The sequence below is a fragment of the Lepus europaeus genome, chromosome 5 (assembly GCF_033115175.1).
Source record: "Lepus europaeus isolate LE1 chromosome 5, mLepTim1.pri, whole genome shotgun sequence".
Classification (NCBI taxonomy): domain Eukaryota; kingdom Metazoa; phylum Chordata; class Mammalia; order Lagomorpha; family Leporidae; genus Lepus; species Lepus europaeus.
In genome coordinates this window covers 149,501,381-149,521,394 of record NC_084831.1, presented here as the reverse complement: position 1 = coordinate 149,521,394, position 20,014 = coordinate 149,501,381, and the positions used below count along the sequence as shown (strand labels likewise).

Genomic DNA, 20,014 nt, shown 5'->3' with positions numbered 1-20,014 from the left:
TCTCTGGGTTTCTTTTAGCGGCCCTGCTGGTCACCTTTGGGGGTCATCACTGTGTTTTCTTCCAGGCCAGTAGACGCTCCAGGGAGACAGAACCTTGACACTGGCTGGGTTTGCCTGATGGGCCAGGAGTCCCTTACAGAGCTTGCAGGCTGAAGCTGGTGGCTATTGCTTTTCCCTTGATATGTTCCTGCCTCCTTATCCCACCCCATCCCCATTTCCATTTTCTTTGAGATGGAGTGAGTCCTTTGTTGTCGGTGTTGGACCTGTGGGCGTGGGCAAGTGAGATAAGACTTGGTGAGATAGAAAGCACCAGAGAAGAAAAGGGGGTTTGGTAGGGAGGAGATTGTCTTGTGAGAAAAATGAAAAGGTTAGACTTGGCCTGTTGCTCGGTGGCGCAGGTGCAGGTCTGAGATGGTTCCCTCTGATTGGAAGGCTGCAGGGAACGGCACGTTGCTCAACACAGCAACAATGCCCGTGACACACGCCCTCCTTTAATTCCAAAGCACGTCTTCTATCCTCTCTACAAGACAACATGTACCTCGTATCAGCCTGGAGAAGCAGGAATACTGACACTGTTTGTGTGGGATTGTTCAAGCGCTCAGCCTTTTGTCACTTGTAGAAAGGGGAGCCGGATGGGGAACACTGCAAGCATGTTCTTGCTTATAAGAAAGTGAGGGATATTTTTCCAAGTCCACACCTTGCAGCTGTGTTTGAAAGCAAGTGTTCAGCCGATGAACACTGGGCAGGGGTCACTGTGGTGGGCACTGATGGGTTCTGGGGCTGCAGGGTGGGGGCTGTCGCCCAGTCCAGGACTCCAATCTAGGGGAGAAGACAAAGAGAACTGCACTTCCTTCTACAGGAGGGAGGTGTAAAACCTGGGTTTTGTTATGATTCCCATTCTGTGAAGGCAGCTGGTCAGGGGACCACCACTGCTGAATGTCAATCACAGTTCTAAGAGGTGGGGTTGGGGGTGCTCAGGGTAGCAGCAGACAGGGGGTGGGGTGGGGTGGTGAGCCAACGTGGGTAGTGTGGTTTCTGGGGAAGAAGTGGGTGAAGCAGGGTGAGCAGGCCGGGATTGGCCAGTCTGAATAATTTCCCCAGGCTCTGGGCGCTAAGAGTGACCAGGGTGGGTGGACAGTGGCCCTGAGTTTAGTGTCTGGGAGTTGGCTTTCCCTGGTACAGGGTCAGCAAGACCCTCATTGGCACAACATTCAGAAACCTGTGGTTGATGTAGAAACCAGGGTGTGGATGGTGAAGATCTATATAACCGGGTTTTGTCTCCGGGCTGGCTCTGTTGTTGGGGGGGTGAGGCTTGTGCTGACCAGATACGAAGTCTACGACGTCCTGCTACTGTGGCACTGACCTAGACTCAAGCCCTCCCCCTGAGAGGACAGCAGCCACAGGCCTCATCTTCCCAGCCACGCCCAGGGGTACAGATGCTACCTGCCTTTGCCCATGCGTTCAGCCACGCTGTTTATGGAAGAGTCTGGCTCATTACAGCCAGCATCCTCCTGGTTCCTGTGGGCTTGCCCAGGTGTCTGGGACTTTGCAAGTCTCCAGGGGTCCTCATATACTTTCTGCATGTTCCCATTACGTACAGAGCCATTTCCCTGTGACATTGCCATGTAGAGTGCCCAGAGCTTTCTCCCGCCTGCTGGTGAGGAAGATCAGGCATGACAAATGCAACTCTAGTGTAGATCCCAAAGAACAAAACCCTGAAAAAGGTCAAAAGCCCAAACGTCTTCACTTGTAAGAAGCAGGAAACACCTCCCACCCCATCTAGGTGAGAGGACGGAGTGAGATGGGGCAGAGGTGCTGCAGGGAAGTCCTTGGCCCGCTGTGCGTCTCCGCACCACCGTACTTCGGGGAGGCAGAGGTGCGGTGGTTAGACCCTCACCTACACCTGTGAATGTCGGAGCTGGAAATTTCAACCTGACACTCTTAGGAGAGTCAGGTGTTGTTTCTAAGATAGGAAATGAGACTCCAGGGAGCTTATTTAGAGCTCGCTCTTTTGTTGTTGCGGTTGAGGTAAATTTATATGGAGTGCGATGTGCAGGTCTTCAGTGTACGTGGGGTGTGTGTGTGTGTGTGCGCGCGCACTGGCAGCCAGCACGCTAACACCATGTGGCACGTTTGCTCTCCCCCTGATGCCAACAGCCACAGGCAAGCGCTCTTCCGATGTTCCTAGACTTAGGGAATTCCTTGGCGACTGATTCCTTTTGTCCACATCTTTGCCTGTGTCCGTGGCGCGTTCCTTTGCATTTCTGGTGTGGGTAGACCACAGATTATCTGTCCATCCTCCTGTCCGTGGGCCTTGGGACTCTGAGAGCCTACTTTCTTAGCTGTTGGATGCACGAGGCTGTTCATCATGTTCATGTGTGAATCTTGTGAGTCTTCATTTCTCTGGGGTAAACACTTCCAAGTACAACTTCAAGACCATGAGAAAGAAGTCTGTACAGTGATGGCTGAGTGGTTTTCCCGAGGGCTGTAGAAATCCATATCCCCAGTAGTGTACGTGAGTTCCTATGGCTCTGTCTCCTTTCCACCATGTGTTCTCGGTCATTCCAGTGGGCACTAAATGCACTTCACGTGGTGTTAAGTAGCCTTTCAAGGGTTACTAGTGAGACCGAACATTTTTTCATGTGCGCCTTGGCTATTTGTATGCTTTTACTTGGAGTCATTTATATTATTCATTATGGATGTAGAAGGTTTGTTATTTAATTGATTGGGGATAAAAGTGTTTTGCCAGAGTGCTTTTTCCATCTTTTTAAAAATAGACTTAGCTGTCTCCACTGAAATACCTTGGTGCCTTTGTTGAGAGTGTCCTTAGCCTCATCGCCATCGCACTTCACATAAAGTGGAGAAAAACTTACGCCGGCGTGACTTCAGTTACCCTCCATCCTCTGTGTCATAAACCTGTGTTTCATAAACTCCACATTAGAAGGGGCCGGTTTATCCCCTCTAAGGGTTACATTTTACAGAGATTGAGACCACAAGGAAGGTGGTCTTATTGTTTTATTTTATTTTAAAATATTTATTTATTTGAAAGTCAGAGTTACATAGAGAGAGGAGATGCAGAGAGAGAGAGAGAGAGAGAGAGAGAGAAAGTTCTTCCATCCGATGGTTCACTCCCCAATTGGCCGCAACGGCCGGAGCTGCGCCTATTGGAAGCCAGGAGCCAGGAGCTTTTTTCGGGTTTCCCACGTGGGTGCAGGGGCCCAAGGACTTGGGCCATCTTCTACTGCTTTCCCAAGCCGTAGCAGAGAGCTGGATCAGAAGTGGAGTAGCCAGGTCTCAAACCAGTGCCCAAATGGTATGCCAGCACTGCAGGCCAGGGCAATAACCCACTGCACCACAGCGCCAGCCCTGAAGGTGTTGTTTTTTTTTTTTTTTTTAACAGGCAGAGTTAGACAGTGAGAGAGAGAGAGAGAAAGGTCTTCCTTCTGCTGGTTCACTCCCCAAATGGCTGCCACGGCCGGTGCTGCACCGATCCAGAGCCAGGAGCCAGGAGCCAGGTGCTTCTCCTGGTCTCCCATGCGGGTGCAGGGCCCAAGCACTTGGGCCATCCTCCACTGCCCTCCCGGGCCATAGCAGAGAGCTGGACTGGAAGAAGAGCAACCGGGACAGAATCCGGTGCCCTGACCGGGACTAGAACCCGGGGTGCCAGCGCTGCAGGCGGAGGATTAGCCTAGTGAGCTGCAGCACCAGCCCCGAAGGTGGTCTTTCTAAATCCCCACACACAGTTACCCTCCCAGGGACTTTCCCAACGTGTCCCAGAGAACTGAGCTTCTACGTGGTACACGTCTCCAAAGCAGAGCACCTTCTCTGAAGAGCCTCATGGTGCAGTTCTGTTGCTGACAGATTATCTTAGCTCGCTCTCTCTTTTTAAATTTTTGCATATACGTGCTAAGAAAGTGTCTTTTTTCACCTTCATGTTTGAAGGATATTTTCACTGGATATAGTCTTCAGAAGTGAGGGGTTTTTGGACCCTTCAAACATGCCATTCATATACACACACACTGTGACATATCTCATTACATAGGATGTCATTCTTACACAGCATTCAGTATGCCTTGTGACCTCCATTTCTAAGAACATTTTCCCGCCATGTGTAACATGTCTTTGTACCCTCTGACTGCTGTATATACTTAAAAATTATTTGTTTGAGAGGAACAGAGAATGAGAGAGGGAGGGAAGAAGAGAGAGAGAGAGAGAGAGAGAGAGAGAGAGAGAGAGAGAGGCTTTCTTCCATTTACTGGTTTTCTCTGAGAATGCCTGCATCAGCACAGCTGGAGATGAAACCAGGAACTCAGTCTGGAGTCTCCCGCATGATTGGCAGGATCCCAGACACTTGAGTCGTCACTGCTGCCTCCCTAGGTCGGTGTTAGCAGGAAGCTCGAGTGAAGAGTGGAGCCAGGGGCCGGTGCTGTGGCGTAGTGGGCTAAGCCTCCCTCTGTGGCACCATCATCCCATATGGGCACCTGTTCGTATCCCTGCTGCTCCTCTTCCACCAGCTCTCTGCTATGGCCTGGGAAGACAGAGGAGGATGGCTCAAGTGCTTGGGTCCCTGCAGCCGCATGGGAGACTCACAAGAAGCTCCTGGCTTCGGATCGGCTCAGCTCCAGCCATTGCAGCCATTTGGGGAGAAACCAGCAGATGGAAGATTCTCTCTGTCTCTCCCTCTCTCTCTCTGTAGCTCTACCTCTCAAATAAACAATTTTTTAAAATGGAGCCAGGATCAAAACCAGGTAGTCTAATGGGGAAGTCAGGCATCCTTACCACTAGGTAAAGTACCTGCCTCAGACTGCTTTTAAGAGATATTTTTCTTTCTTTTTTTTTTTTGCAGGCAGAGTGGACAGTGAGAGAGAGACAGAGAGAAAGGTCTTCCTTTTACCGTTGGTTCACCCTCCAATGGCCGCCGCGGTAGGCGCGCTGCGGCCGGCGCACCACGCTGATCCGATGGCAGGAGCCAGGTGCTTCTCCTGGTCTCCCATGGGGTGCAGGGCCCAAGAACCTGGGCCATCCTCCACTGCACTCCCTGGCCACAGCAGAGAGCTGGCCTGGAAGAGGGGCAACCGGGACAGGATCGGTGCCCCGACTGGGACTAGAACCCGGTGTGCCGGCGCCACAAAGCAGAGGATTAGCCTAGTGAGTCACGGCGCCGGCTATATTTTTCTTTTTTAATAAAGATTTATTTGTTTGCTTCAGTCTGCTGGCTCCTGCTGTACCACAAAGCCAGCCCCTAAGGTATCTTCTTTACCTTTGATTTTTCAACAGCTTGACTATGAGATGCTAGCATGTGGTTCTTTTTGTATTTATTCTTCTTGGGATTTACAGAGCATCTTAAATCTCCATGCTAATTCTCCATCAGATTTGGGAAATGTGTGTACTTTTTATTGGGACGTCTTTTCTTTGTCTGTGGCTTCATTTTTCCTTTCCCTGCTGGACTCCATGACAGTACGGCATGCTTGAGACTGTCCCACAGGTTACTGAAGTCTGTTCAGTATTTTTCATTTTATAAAAAATTATTTGTTCAATTTTATTGGAAAGAGAGCAGAGAGAGAGGGAGGTCTTCCTTCTGTTGGTTCACTCCATAAATACCTGCAATTGCCAGGGGTGGCCAAGCTGAAGCCAGGAGCCCAGAACTCCATCCAGACCTCCGAAGTGGGTGGCAGGGACCCAAGTTCTTGTGCTGTCACCTGCTGCTTCCCAGGGTGTGCATTTGGAATTGGAAATGGAGCCGACACTGAAACCCAGTGCTCCAGGATGGGACGTGGGCGTGCTGAACCGTGTCTAACCACTGAGCCAGACACCCATTCCTGTCGGATATTTTTATTGTTTTTCAGATAACAGTAATTTCTATTTTCTGTCTCCAGATTCACCAACCCTCTCTTTCATCAGCTACTCAGCTATGAACCCGGTGCAGTGAGTTCTTTCATTGCAAATGATGTGTTCTTCATTTATAGAACTTGTGATGGTCCTGTTGTGGTTGTGGTCAAGTTCACTTGACCGCCTTTTCCGTGACTGTAGGTCATGTTTCCAGCTTCTGCATGCATTGTGGACACAGGGACTTGGGATTATGTCACTTTCCCCCAGTGGGGCTTCCAGCAGCCGTTGACTTTGGGACAATCCTCTGATCCTGTGAGACATCTACATCTTGTATTTTATCAGAGTTGACCCTCTTTTGGTGGTCCTTCTCCTGAAGACACTGCCATCCTGGCTTTGCCCCCTCAGCGCACAGGTGTTCCATGGCCTAGTGTTTGACTTTCTGATAGTGACATTTCGGTCATCGCTGAAAACACAGAAGACGCATCTTGAGGGTCAGTCTGTCTTTCTGCTCCCCCAGTGATATCATCGCTCCATCCAGAAGCAGCTGGCCATGCAGGCGTGTGAACTGAGAAATGACCGTGGGAGTGAAATGTCTCTCCTCCCTTAGGCACCGGCCAGCATCTTGGGTTTGGGCAGGTTGCACGCAGCGTGGTGGTGGTGCAGGGTCCCCAGCGCCTCCCATGCTGTGTGCCTCTGCTCTCTGCTCAGCTCTTAGCCCAGCACTTTCTGTCCTAAGCCGTCTACCCAGACCTGGCTACACCCCTTTGCCAAGAACCATAGTGGACTTGGGTGCAGAGTTCTGGGGTGCCCCTCCTCCCGAAAGTGCTCAGCTCCTCAATTCGTCACCAGCTGCAACCTGTGGCCCTGACCCCTTAGCTGGGGGATCCTATTGCTCCTCTTCCTTACCAGGATCCAGAAAGTGCCCACACGTAAAGCTGGCCAGACGCAGGGGCCTCTTCCCAGTCCCCCTGCTCAGTGACCTCGGCTTCTCTGCCCACACTTCTGTTTCTGAAAACCACTGCTGGTGCATCCAGGCTCACAGCTGAGTGTCGTGGAGGACATCGCTAGCTCTGTCTTCCTGGTGTCAGAAGCAATATCGGCTGGACTTGTCCTAAATAGCAGGAATAAGGCTATTGCAAAGCGTTGGGTCGTTAGTCCCATCCCATCCCTAAAGCCACCTGCCTTTGTCCCATTAGCCTCCCTGGATACCCGGTCCCCAAGACTAACCTCCTGTGTTGTCTCTCCCGAGGGGAGAGGCCTGAGAGGAGGCACCTGGGAGCCAGGAGGCACCTGTTCACGTCTCTGTGATGGTAGAGGTGATGCATCCTATGTGTCCAATGAAGAAGCAAGCAAAATGCAGACGAACCATACAGAAAGATTTGGACACCAAGCCCGGGCCTGTACTGAGTGTAGCCGTAGATCTCCCACCTGCCAGACCGCACGCCCGTCCGTCTTCATCACTGCTGGGCCTGGTCTTTTTCTATGTGGTTGGCAAAGGGCAGAGGGGAGGTTGGTAGGGGGCGCAGGGATCTGCGGTGCACAGGAGGGGTGGTGGGTGGGGGTCTCAAGGACGAAGCTGGAGAGTGGTGAGCTGCCCGCCATTTTCAGATGCAGCTCATTCTTAAGGGGCTTTTTGCAAATTGGCATCTTGCCCCATGTTTGGTCTTATTGCCGCCTGCCTTGAGTGGTGGGTGCCCGGCACGCCCTTGCCCAGGCCCGGAAGATGGAGCTTGCTCTAGGGACAGGGGATGGGGCAGAATCTGTGAAGGGCAGGGGGCGTCTGCTGGGGCCCTCGCTGGGGGGAGGAGCCATCTTGTCCCCAACAACTGTAGTTTCTCTGATTTCTTTCTTAGATGTTCTTAGGATAGTGACTCGAGGGGCTGGCTTTCCAGGGAACCTACACCTGATGTGATTTCCAGGGGGCCCTTTGACTTTGCTGTTCACCTGCAGATCAGCTCTCAGACCCAGCTGTCTTGTAGAGGTTGTCACATCACAGAGCGGGCTCATTGCCACGGTGGCCAGAGTTCACCTGAGGCCTTTGTTAGCTATAGAGAAAAAAGGAAAGAAAGAAACAGAGAAAAACCAACACGGGAAACATGCTGTGTCCATGTTTGCAGTGTCACATGTCTAAGAGGACAAGGCACAGGGCTGTCCCTTTACATGTATTGTCTTTCTTTTTCTCAAATGAGAGGCAAACAGCCAATTGTCCCTCCTATGTGACCTACAGACTGATGGATTGACCGTGCCTTCCTCTTTTGCTCAGCTGTGGCGATGGTTATCCAGAGACCCGCTTCCCAATCCGGCTAATGCATTTGTCCTTCCTTCCCTTGCTTCTCCACATCCGGAGAGTTTTCTGAAGATGCTGACCTATGGCATTGACCAGTGGGTCGCATGTGACTTGGCGATTCATAATCCAGCGTAACAGGTGTCTGGTGAATGTCTGCCATGTCCAACTTTGGCAGGAAGTTGCCTTGGAAGCTCTCGGCCCACGCGCGGTACCCTTGGGTTTCCTTGGGATATAGCAACCTACCACTTCCTTGTGTTCGTTTTTGTGTATTCTGCAGGAGACCTCATTCAGAACCTGCTCAAGGACCTGAGGAAGCAGCAGGCCGAGGTGGACAGCCTGAGCTCCCTGGAGTTGGACGAAATGGCAAATGTGATTGCCAACATGATGCAAGGTGGGGGTGCAGGAGGAGGTCAGGCCAGCCGCGTGAGAGGAGCCGCAGGGGAGCCGAGAGAGCAGGTGGACAGCCCGGCAGCCGCGCTCCAAGGTGACCTCCGGACCGCTGGATCCTTCGCTTTGGGGGTCGACACTGGGGGGAGTGGGGGAGGCCTCAGAGCTGTGGAAGACCTGCAGCTCGCTGTGCTGTAATGTATTCTTCCTCCTGGGGACATGGGATTTGTATTAATGATTTTTATCTGTTTGAACTTTTGCCTCTAAAAGCTTTCTTAACAGACTAAGCCCACCCGAGCAATTATGTTGAATGGCAAATTGCTCTCGGTGAGGAGGTTTCATTCCTCCGTGTTGGGTTTCAGAGTTGTAAAAAAAAAAAAAAAAAAAAAAAAAAAGAATGGGAATGCGAGAAAGTGTTTTTGTTTGGATTATGTGTGTGAATGTTGTCAAATATTTGAATGATACGGTGGAAAGGGTTCATTCGGATGTCAGCATCCACCCTCTGAGGCTGCTAAGGGGAGGACAAATTACTGCCCCGCATCCCACGCTACCCATGTGGACAGCCAGACCCCTGCGCAGGCCATGACTGCAGGCCAGGCTCCTCTGAGCGAGGCCCTTCCCTGTGGCCTGATTGCTGTTCAGAGTTCTTGAAGGCCTAATTCAGTGCCACGCATTCAGCGGGCCAGAAAGCAAAGGGAGGACACATCCCTCTCCCTCTGTGGGCGGGAACTTTCTAGAAGCTGCAGCCTGGCTGCACGGAAGAGTAGGACGTAGGAGAAGATAGAGGCACTCCACCAGGACAAGGCCTTGTGTGAGGCAGCCAGCCAACAGTGAAAGGGATTGATGTCTACACCGGGGCCAGGAGGGAGGTGGGAGGTCCTCCAGGTGAACAGGCACCATTGGGCATTGCGGATAGGGTGTTCTTGGAGAGAAACGTGCGCCCATCAAACAGCCTCACCGAACGGATTCTGAAGCCATCTTAATTGCGAGACGGGTTGGGTTAGACACTTCACTTTCCTGTTTTGTAATTATCAACTGCTGCTGGGTACAATGGATTTTTCTTGCTGTGAGCTGACACATAGATCCACAGAAGTGGGAAATGCAATTTGTGACTGACTTCGTGTCCGTCCTGTTGCTGGCCAACCCTTCTTTCATGAAATTGACAGGACACTGTGTTGTCCTACGAATGGAAAAGGTTTACTTTGTGATAGAAATGAGGCCAGCGTCGTTCCTCCTCGTCTTGGGTAAAGAAGGGATTCTAGGTGCTTGTCTTTTTACACTGTGACACCTTGTGATGACGTCCTCGACAAGGACTTGGATAACGTGCCTGTCTTTTACAGATAACAGGGTACACGATGATGATGGTGGTGATGATGATGGAGTTTACCAAGAGGTAAGACAGAGCATCTCTGGATACAGTTATCTTGCTAATTTTTTGTGTCCATGATTTGAGAACATTGATGAAATGCAAGCTTTTATCTTTCTAAAAAAGAGCAGAAAAAAAATCCTCATAATCCCCAAATTGAGAACAAGTATAAAATTGTACTTATTGAGATAATCATATTTATTTTAATATAAACTAATATTTACCCATTGCAGTAATAGGAAAACCATGGAAAATTAGTATCTCTTAGAATTTCCCCACCAAGGGAAAGTGAGTGGTGACCCCGTGTGCCAGTTTGCATACATGATGTTGTCCTGTGAGTGCAGGTCTATGGCTCATTTCCTATGGGGACACACACAGTCTCTAGCTCACTAAGACCCGCACTGTCCCATATGCAGCCACCAGCCACGTGGAACTATTTAAACTGAACTGTAAATTACTTAGTCTTAGAGAAATGAGGAATCCAGTTCCTGCACTGGCCTGGCCACACTGCAGGTGCTCATCGGCACTCTGTCTGGTGCATCAGGCTGCTCAGATGCCGAACCCGTTACGGCAGAAGACTCAAACAGCACTGCCCCGGGAGGCAGCTGGCAAGAGGCTCCGTCACAGCACCTGGGCACTAGTGTTTCCTAAGTTTGTTGCTTTTGCCTGTTTGCAAGCTTTTTTTTTGCATGAATTCAAGTCTTAAGAATGCAGAAAATCAATTTATGTGTAACAACAATGGCATCGTGTAGATCTCTGTAACTCTGATTTCTGGAGTAAATAGGAAAAAGAAAAGTCTGGCTTGGAATTCTCTTGTCACACTGTATTCGTGTTTTGTGATTCAATGCCTGTTAGCAAACACTGGCAGAGAGCATGAGAGACTGTTGGGACTGTTCATTACGAATGGCAGCCCAGTCTCTGAGTTGTGGAGGGAGGACTGGGCAGGGAGACACCTTTCCGTCCTTAAGGAAGCTCCAGGGAGGGATTCTAGGGCGTCTGAGGGTGACGAGGGTGGCAGCCGGGCACCTGCTGCACCCAAGGCTACAGGACAGCACATGGCACCTAGTGGGGCTGCGTTCCTGAGTCCCCCAGTAGGGGGAGACTCCCCACGCCTCTCACAGCACAACCTTCCCATGCGTGGAATCACGCTCCACTGCCCTGTTGCGTGGGGTTCATTTTCAAGCAGTTTTCTCCCCAATTTTTGTTGTATTTCCTGAGTCCTTATGTATCTAAGAGCGTCCATCTTTTCCTTCCCATGTGAAACACACAGTGAGGCTGGTGTTCTCTGCTATCCCTGTGTGATAACACAGACACTAGGCACTGTTGTCGTGTAGGATCCGAATTCGAGCAAATGGTTTCATCAAAGGAGAAACTATAAGTGATCTTTAGTCACAAAAGGAGTAACTAACTTCCTTAATTTCCCAAACAAATGTGCTTTGGTAAAGCGAGCTATAAGCTAAATCTAGTCTTGTTTCTGCTAAAAAAAATGTTGGAGTTAAACTATTCTGGCTAATAGCAATACCGCCTTGAGGGGTGGGGAGGGGTGAAAGAAGTTTGGATTAATAGAAGAGGGGAATGGCCGGTGCCGTGGCTCAACAGGCTAATCCTCCACCTTGCGGTGCCGGCACACCGGGTTCTAGTCCCGGTTGGGGCATCGGATTCTATCCCGGTTGCCCCTCTTCCAGGCCAGCTCTCTGCTATGGCCCGGGAAGGCAGTGGAGGATGGCCCAAGTGCTTGGGCCCTGCACCCGCATGGGAGACCAGGAGAAGCACCTGGCTCCTGGCATCAGATCAGCGAGATGCGCCGGCTGCGGCGGCCATTGGAGGGTGAACCAACGGCAAAAAGGAAGACCTTTCTCTCTGTCTCTCTCTCTCACTGTCCACTCTGCCTGTCAAAAAAATATAAATAAATAAATAGGAGAGGGGAAGCCGGTATCGTTCATTAATTGTGACAAAGATACTAATGCGAGATTTTTTTATAAAACATTTTCCCTTCCTTTTTTTTTTTTTTTTGAAACATTTACCTATTTATTTATTTGAAAGGCAGAGAGAGAGAGAGAGAGAGAAAGAGAGAGAGAGAGATATCTTCCCTATGCTGGTTCACTCCCCAAATGGCCACAATGGCTGGGGCTGGGCCAGGCTGAAGCCAGGAGCCAGGAGCTTATTCTGGGTCTCCCATGTGGGTGAAGGGGGCCTCACACTTGCACCACCCTCTGCTGCCTTTCCAGGCACATTAGCAGGGAGCTGGATCAGAAGTGGAGCAGCCGGTTCTCGAACCAGCAACAACGTGGGCTGCTGTCACTGCAGGTGGAGGCTTAACCTATGCCTCAGCCCCAGCCCCTAATATGAGACGTTAATAGGGAAAACAGGGTGCGAGGCATACTGCTTTGTAGTACTACCTCACAGTTTGGTAAATTGAAAACTATTCTAAAATAAAAATGTTCGATTTTCCCCCACTGAATGGTTGTAACACTTGCCATTCATATGTTCCAAGAAGTGCCATTGGGCTGCCTTGCTGTGTGCAGTAGCAGGGGCACCAGATGTCACCCAGATGTTGGGCATCTGTAAGTGGCAGGGTGGCCCAGTGATGGAGACAGAATCTTTGACATCAGTTAGGTCCAAGATCAAATTCTGGATTTGCCAACCAGTCCCTCTGTGGTCTTTGTACGAATTATTTAATTTTAACCCGTATAAGCTGTGGAGTCAACGACTTAGACATGAAGCTAGTGTTGTGTTCATAGGGTTGGGTGATCATTAAAATAATTTTCCAAAGCAAATTTGTACCTGACATATAATCAATGCAGAAAGTTGTAATATTCATCAGTTTGGATGCCAATGGACTAGTTCTCAGGAACTTCTTGTCCAAGAAATGGGGCTCAGGATGGGGTGAGCCTTGCCCATAGGAGGACCCGAGACCCCTTGGAGATGGTGGTAGAATGCAAGTATGAGTCCTTGTGCCAGGCTCACCCGTAGGTCGGACTTTCTGTGCCTCAGTTTCCCTGTCTGTGGAGAGGGGCCTGGTGGTGGTCCCTCGTTCACAGAGTTATCCAGACTCAGTGCGTTAGTTCATAGGAAGTATTTAGTGCAGGCTTCGTATGCTGTAAAAATTCAGCAAATGCAGATTGTTGAAATTGATAATTATTATTAGGCGTTCATTGCTTCTGGAGGGATGGGGTCTTGATAGCCCATGGATTATTCTTTAAACGTGTAGAGACCAAAGATCTTCCCTTGGCTGTATGAGATCCTTCAGGAAGTAGTGCATGTGTGTGTGTGATGTAAGTATGAGAGAGAGAGAAGGAGGGAGGGAGGGGGAGGGGAGAAGGGGAGGGGGAAGGGGAGGGGACATTGAGTGATCATGGTAAACAAGGCCCTCATCTTTAGCATTTTCACATTCAGATCTAATTCCGAGCTTAGGCTGTGAAAGGTGTACCTGCATTGCTTGATTGCTTGTTGCCCTGTATGGATGACTAGTGCAGGTGTTTCTTCGTTGACAGATGTCAGTAATCCTCATCATAGACACCACCTCACCGCGTTTGCTTTCCGCCAGGTGAATCGTTTGAGCGTCAGACTGGGTGACCTCCTGCAGGACCGTGGGTCTCGGCTCTCCCCTGGGAGTCCCACCCCTGCAAAGTCGTCCAAAACGGAGATGAAGAAATCGGAGGAACCGGAAGCTTCCCTGTCTTCAGAAGAGGAGGCTGCTGGGGTGGAAGACGTGAAAAGCCAGACTTACTCCAAAGACCTGTTGGAGTTGCCGAATTCCGAGCCCAGGGTGGACAGGCTCCAGGAACCCCCAGACTGGACCCGAGGGCCTTGGAAGAAGCAGCAAAGCCTTCAAACAGGAGCCCGGGACCCTGCCAGGGAGGGCTTGCAGCTGGAGGTCAAGTCTTCAGAGGAAGAGGAGTACGGCTACGTTGTGACACAGCGCGAGTGAGTAGGAACCCTGGATTGTGTCTCCTGCTGACCTTAGATGCTGGTGGGAGGTGGGGCTCGTCAAAGTAGGGACCTACTTATTCTTGAACATCTTTAACCAAAAACACTTGGTGGAAATGTTTAGAGTCTTGGGGTAGGAGGCAGCCAGGAGCTCTACCAGAGAGTCCCACCTCCTGTTTCTGAACCAGCCACCGAACTTGGCAGTGATTCTCTGAAACGCACTAAACCAGACCCAACCAGACCAGACCGGACCAAGCCAAACCGAGCCCTTCCTGGGTTCTGTGGTCTTGTGCAGCAGGCAGATTCACCTTCGGAGTTGGCAGGCTGGGCTGCGAGTAGCCAGGTCTGGTCAGGTGGCATTGGGGGTGACCGTGCACAGGAGAGCGAGCCCGGGCAGGCTGGGGGGTGTGGGTGGGTGCAGGTCTGTGCCGACTACATGCCTATTAGACACCGGAAAGCTTTGTCTCTCTGCATCAAAGTTGTCCAAATATCAGAACCGGAGTCGCCCTCAGAGGGAGGCGCGAGCTTCACACACCAAAATGTTCCTTTCTCGCTCTGATTTTGATCTGAGCGTAATGAGGGGAAGGATTCCCACGCGATGTACCGAGCCAGTGACAAACGGTCAGCCATGTTCTCAGGTCATCTCGCTAATGAATCTGACATCTGACGCCATGCTTTGGAAAACTCTGTGTTTTTCTTCAAGGAAGGGGAGCCACGTTTCAAAGAGAAGGGCATGTCTGGCTGGCCTTGTGTACACACGTGTGTGTGTGTGTGGGTGTGTGTGTGGGTGTGTATAAGTGATAATTTTGCTCTTTGGTTATGATGCCCATTTGCTGGGGTAGTTGTACCTTAGTTACAAAGTACACTGTACCCCAGTGTTTATCCCCAGCGCACTCACGGCTCTCAACAGAATCCAACCTGTGACACACCAGCCGAGACGTCATTTCATCAGCCGGGGGTAGTCCCAGGGCACACCTCGGTGGAGAGTTTTAATCTTGAGCTCAAACCACAGACTGTATATCAAAGCCAAGTTAAAGTTCAAGATCGTAGTGGTAACCATGGTCTTTTCTTGTGTCCTGGGGTCAGTCGTAAGCAGCGGAGGCTCAGTTCTTCCCAGGGCGTGTTTTTCCTTAGGCGGAGTCGGCCCACGTCTGCCCTCTGCTTGGATGGCGTGCTCCATGGCGCTGTCCCTGTCCTCGGCTCCGGGAGGCTGTCTGCAGGTTTCTGCTCGTGTTGCACAGAGCAGTGCAGCAGGGACCTCACAGCACAGGTGGGGGACCTGCTGCCCGACCCTGGGCGGGAACGCACTGTTGTCACCTTTGCTTCCTACCAACAGTCAGATGTTGTGTTGTGGGCTTCTCTCTTCTCTAGTGAACATTGTGTGTGAGTGCTGTAGGGTGTAGGGTGCGAACCGTGTGTGTGTGTGTGTGTATGTTCTGGCATGTGTTAAGTACATGTATCATGTGTGTGGCGTCAGGTTGCTGTGTAGGTGTTGTGTGTGGCATACATGTTATCTGTCATGTGGTGTGTGTGTTGTATATTGTGTGGTTTGTGTAGGTGTTGTGTATGGTATATGCATTGTGTTCTGTGTGTGTGATGAATTTAGTGTGTTGTCTATGTGGTACAGGGTGTGTGGGTTTGTGTTGCATAGGGGTGGTGTGTTGTGTTAGTGTGGTATGTTGTGTGGTATATGCTTTTGTGTATGCTGTGTCTGTATTGTAATTTGTTGTGTTTTTATGTATGTGGTATGTAGTGTATATACATGTGTGCTTGGGGTATGTGTTTTGTGCAGTGTGTGAGTTGTAGGTTGTGCTGTGTGGGTTGTGTGGCGTATCTGTATGTGGTATGTTAAATATCGTGTGTTTTGTGTGTATGTGTTGAGTGTGTTGTGTGTACATGCTATGTGGAGGGTTGCATGTGCACATTGTGTCTTATGTGTTGTGCTGTTATGTGTGTATGATGTCTTGTGTGTGGTGTGTGTGGTTACCCGTGGGCCTGCACCTCACACTCTGCTGGCACAGCCCTGTGCTCACTCACCCACGCAGCCCATCCCCCACCTGAGGGCTAAACTCCCCCTGCAGGGAGACAGCTGCCCACCCCTCCTCTGGGCACTGGGCTCAGTTTACCACACAGGAGAGACAAGAGCAGGGCTGTGAAGATTCCTGATCGTTTAGAGACTTCCAGGTAGCAGCCAGGAGGTCCACCAGGGAGTGGCAGGTGGCAGGTGCCGTCTGCGCTGATCCACAGCTCACGTCAGGCTAATCCTTGGAGTGCAGTGCCAGCAAGGGCAGTGGGCTTCACGTAGCCTCAGCACTTCTGATAAGAGACCTGGCAAGTGGGGCCATCACAGTGGCCAGGTTTATCTTTGCATTTGCAGTATATTTTCTCATAGCACCTTCGCTGGCCACACCTTTTAAGACTGGAACCCTTACCTGCTGAAAGCCGTTAAAGAAAAAAAAAATCATTATGTTGTCTTTGTTGGCTGATTTCCCCTTTTTTTCTGTTGTCACTTCAACTGGATGAAAAATATCTGGTGAGGATAATGCAGCATTCTTTCAATAATTCTCACTGTTTTTGGCAAGGCAGAATGCACGGGAAGACCGTGCCTCCCTCCCTTCCACAGAGGGAGGGAGGAGTTGGCCCCAGGTATCAGATTAATCAATGATTTGTCATTCTCTGGAGCAAGATTTCATGGGATCCCAGCTTAAACTGTAATGGATCAGCTATTAATAGACTAGAATCAGATTCTTTGTCCCATGAAGAGGAGCGGGTATGTGACTTGTGAACTGTGTTGTCAACCACACAGGCTCTTTTCGCTGATGTGCGCAGCCTGTGGCTTAGCTTGGCCTTGTTTCCTGATTGATGGATTGCCATTCAAGCATTTATCCTTTCTACAGAATTCTGGATTATTCCAGAATGGAGGGAAGTGAGGGTAGCCACCTTCAGTCCTCCGAGGAGGATTCTAAAATTACTTCCTGATGGGGAGAAATCACGGAGTGGAGGCCGAGTTTGAAGCAAAGGGAGTTATTTCTCTATTTCACATCTAAAATACACATGCTTCAGCACACATGGCCTACACACATGCGCCTTTCTTTGCTTAGCCATAAAGTCCTCTTGTTGAGAGACCCATTTCTAGACGAGGATAATTTTTGGCCAATGATACTGACTTCAGAGAAGTGAAACCCGTGGACAGAAAAGTGTGGAAATTAGAAGTGGGAGGAAGGTGTGGCTTGCATTTGATGTCAGAGACCGGGAAAGATCATGTTGGAGTAGACCCTGCCTTGCCCTGGGGACAGAGCTGGCCCAGCAGGCTTTGCAGGAAGAGTGGACGAGGAATCAAGAGGTCAGGATCAGTGGTGCCGGCATCCCATATGGGCGCCGGGTTCTAGTCCCGGTTGCTCCTCTTCCAGTGCAGCTCTCTGCTGTGGCCCGGGAAGGCAGTGGAGGATGGCCCAAGTGCTTGAGCCCTGCACCCGCATGGGAGACCAGGAGGAAGCTCCTGGCTCCTGGCTTTGGATTGGTGTAGCTGCGGCCGTAGCGGTCATTTGGGGGGTGAACCAACGGAAGGAAAACCTTTCTCTCTGTCTCTCTCTCTCACTGTCTGCAACTCTATCTGTCAAATAAATAAATAGGTCACGCTCTTTTAGGACCCCCCTCAGCCATTCGGTGGAAATACTTGGGATTCCCGTGTATTGAAAAGGCTTTGGGGTCCCTATGGCCTGCACTGAAGATACCTCTGAAGCCTGGATGCTAGGGCCGTTGCTATCTCCCCCTGTGCTTGGGTCTCCCCTAACTCGAAAGCAGCCAGCAGCTGTGCCACCACCCAAGGTTACAAGGAAGAGTGAAGTCATGTGATACTGGAACAGCACCTGGGGTGTAGCCAATAGGAGGCCTCTGTCCATGAGAACACAGTTCACCTGCAAGAGAAGAGGAACAAACAGATGTCCATGGGGGAAAGGTTGGAGAAGGTGCAACACAGAGGTGCTAGGAAGAGGGGGACTGGGATGGTTTGCCCTGCCTCAATGCCTCCCGATAGTCCCAAGAGGCAGAGTTGGAAGTCAGGTTTCTTCCTTCGGTGGCTCCTAACGAGAACGCTTTCTTTCACTTGGAGAAGCCGATCAGTGAGGTTGCCAGCGTTGTTTCCCTTCCGCTTCACACCCAGGTACTCAGGGCATGACTAGCTCACGAGTCGGGGCTGTGCTGGTGCTCTCTCTCTCTCTGACAGTGGCTTGCTGGGAACTAGGTCAGGATGTAGGGCTCAGAGAGATGCCCCCGAATGTCAGGCTCGGGGCTGCTCTTCCCCCACTGGCCAGCATGAGAGATTTTGAAGCCAAAAGTTTTTTTTTTTTTTAAAGATTTATTTTATTTATTTGAAAGAGAGTTACAGAGAGAGTAGAGTCAGAGAGAGAGAGAGGTCTTCTATCTGATGGTTCACTCCCCAGATGGCTGCAATGGCCGGAGCTGTGCCGATCAGAAAGCCAGGAGCTTCTTCCAGGTCTCCCACGTGGGTGCAGGAGCCCAAGGACTTGGGTCATCTTCTACTGCTTTCCCAGGCCATAGCAGAGAGCTGGATTGGAAGTGGAGCAGCCGGGTCCTGAACCGGCGCCCATATGGGATGCCGGCGCTTCAGGCCAGGGCGTTAACCCGCTGTACCACAGCGCCAACCCCGAAGCCAAAAGTCTTAAGGAGAGTTCCGAAGTCAGTTTCTCCACTTGGCAGCCTATCAGCGAGTGCTACAAGGCACGAAGCCCAGAGACTCGCTTCTTGTCCTTGTCCACCTCTTGTTTGCTGTATCTCACCCTAAGTTAAAACCCACACCATCAGCCCCAGCTTACTTGTGTCCCTGGGGGCCAGTGCAGTGAACAGCAGGTGATGGGGAAGAGTCCAACCCTGGTTCTACCGCTTAGGGCTGTGGCAGCTGAACCTGAACCAGAGCCCACCTGCCCCACTGTAGGTGGCGGCTAAGGAGAAGGGCAGATGTGAACCTTTGTGAGAGCCAAACTGGGTGTAGGTGGGGATCCTGCACCTTGTTTCTTGTCTTTACATCCTTGGTTGGGACAACAGGAATCTTAAGAGTCTTGGGGGTGGGTCCTGAGGATTCTGTATTTCTGGTGTGGGGCAGAATCTCAGATGTGTTTTCTAACTCCTGGTTCAGTGGGTGCACCTGCCATCTCTATACAGGAACATCGTAGAGATGGAGTGCCCCCTGCTTAGGCACCAAGTGTCTCTTTCCTTTGCCTGTCTTAGAAGAATAAAGATCTGAGATGGAGGGAGGCAGTAAAAGTCATCATGGTTGCCTGTGTATAAATAGAGAAGGAGAGGTGCTGCTGTGTGGTGCAGCGGGTTGAGCTGCTGCCTGTGATGCTGGCCTCCCACATTGGAGCACCACTTCAAGTCCTGGCTGCTCTGCTTCTGATCCAGCTCTCTGCTCATGTGCCTGGGAAAGCGTCAGAGGATAGCTCGAGTCCTCAGACCCCTGCACCCACTTAGGAAACCCAGATGGAGTTCCAGGCTCCTGGATTTAGCTGGTCCAGCCCTGACCATTGTGAATGTTTGAGGAGGAAACCAACAGATGGAGGGTATCTCTCTCCTCTTGTGGGAGATCCAAATGGAGTTCCAAGATCCTGGCTTCAGTCTGGCCCAGCCCTGACTGTTGGGAATTTGGGGAATGAATGAGCATATACCACATGCCATTATCACGTCTAATGAATTAACTGTAATTCCTTAACATTGTCAAATATCTAGTCTATGTTCTGATTTCCAGTTGTCACATCCATGTCAAAGTTGTGGCTTATTTCATTTTTTTTTTAAATCTGCATTTGAATTAAGTTCCACAGCTTGAAGGTGGCTGTTTTGTCTTTAATGACTAAATCAGTAGGCTCACCCCCTTGTCCTCCTGTGCGGAGGCTGGAGCGCTGGGTTAGATTGTGGTGTCTCTTGTTTTTTGGAATTGTAGGACTGAGGGACATTTCGGCCTCTGTGACAGTAGCAGGTGAAGTAGAAAAAGCAGTGCTACAATAAACCGAGAGTCTAGTGGACGTTAAGTTGTTAGAGGGACAGCATTGTGATGCTCTGGGTTAAGCTGCCCCTTGGGATACCACATCCCTTGTTAGAGTGCCAGTTCAAGTCCGGGCTCCTGGCTCCTCTCCTTCAATCCAACTCTATTGTGATGCACCTGCGAAGGCAGTGGAAGCTGGCCCAAGAACTTTGCTCCC

The 20,014-nt window shown here is 50.7% G+C and overlaps 1 protein-coding gene across 1 annotated transcript in view; it reads left to right on the top strand.

Annotated features, from left to right (window-relative positions):
* The window catches only part of PTPRN2 (protein tyrosine phosphatase receptor type N2), an 800,540-nt gene that overhangs the window by 171,946 nt on the left and 608,580 nt on the right, over positions 1–20,014 (top strand). Inside the window, exons 8-10 of the mRNA XM_062190222.1 lie at positions 8,394–8,600; positions 9,844–9,896; positions 13,417–13,796. Coding sequence (XP_062046206.1) covers positions 8,394–8,600; positions 9,844–9,896; positions 13,417–13,796 — 640 coding nt within the window. The remainder of the gene's footprint in view (positions 1–8,393; positions 8,601–9,843; positions 9,897–13,416; positions 13,797–20,014) is intronic.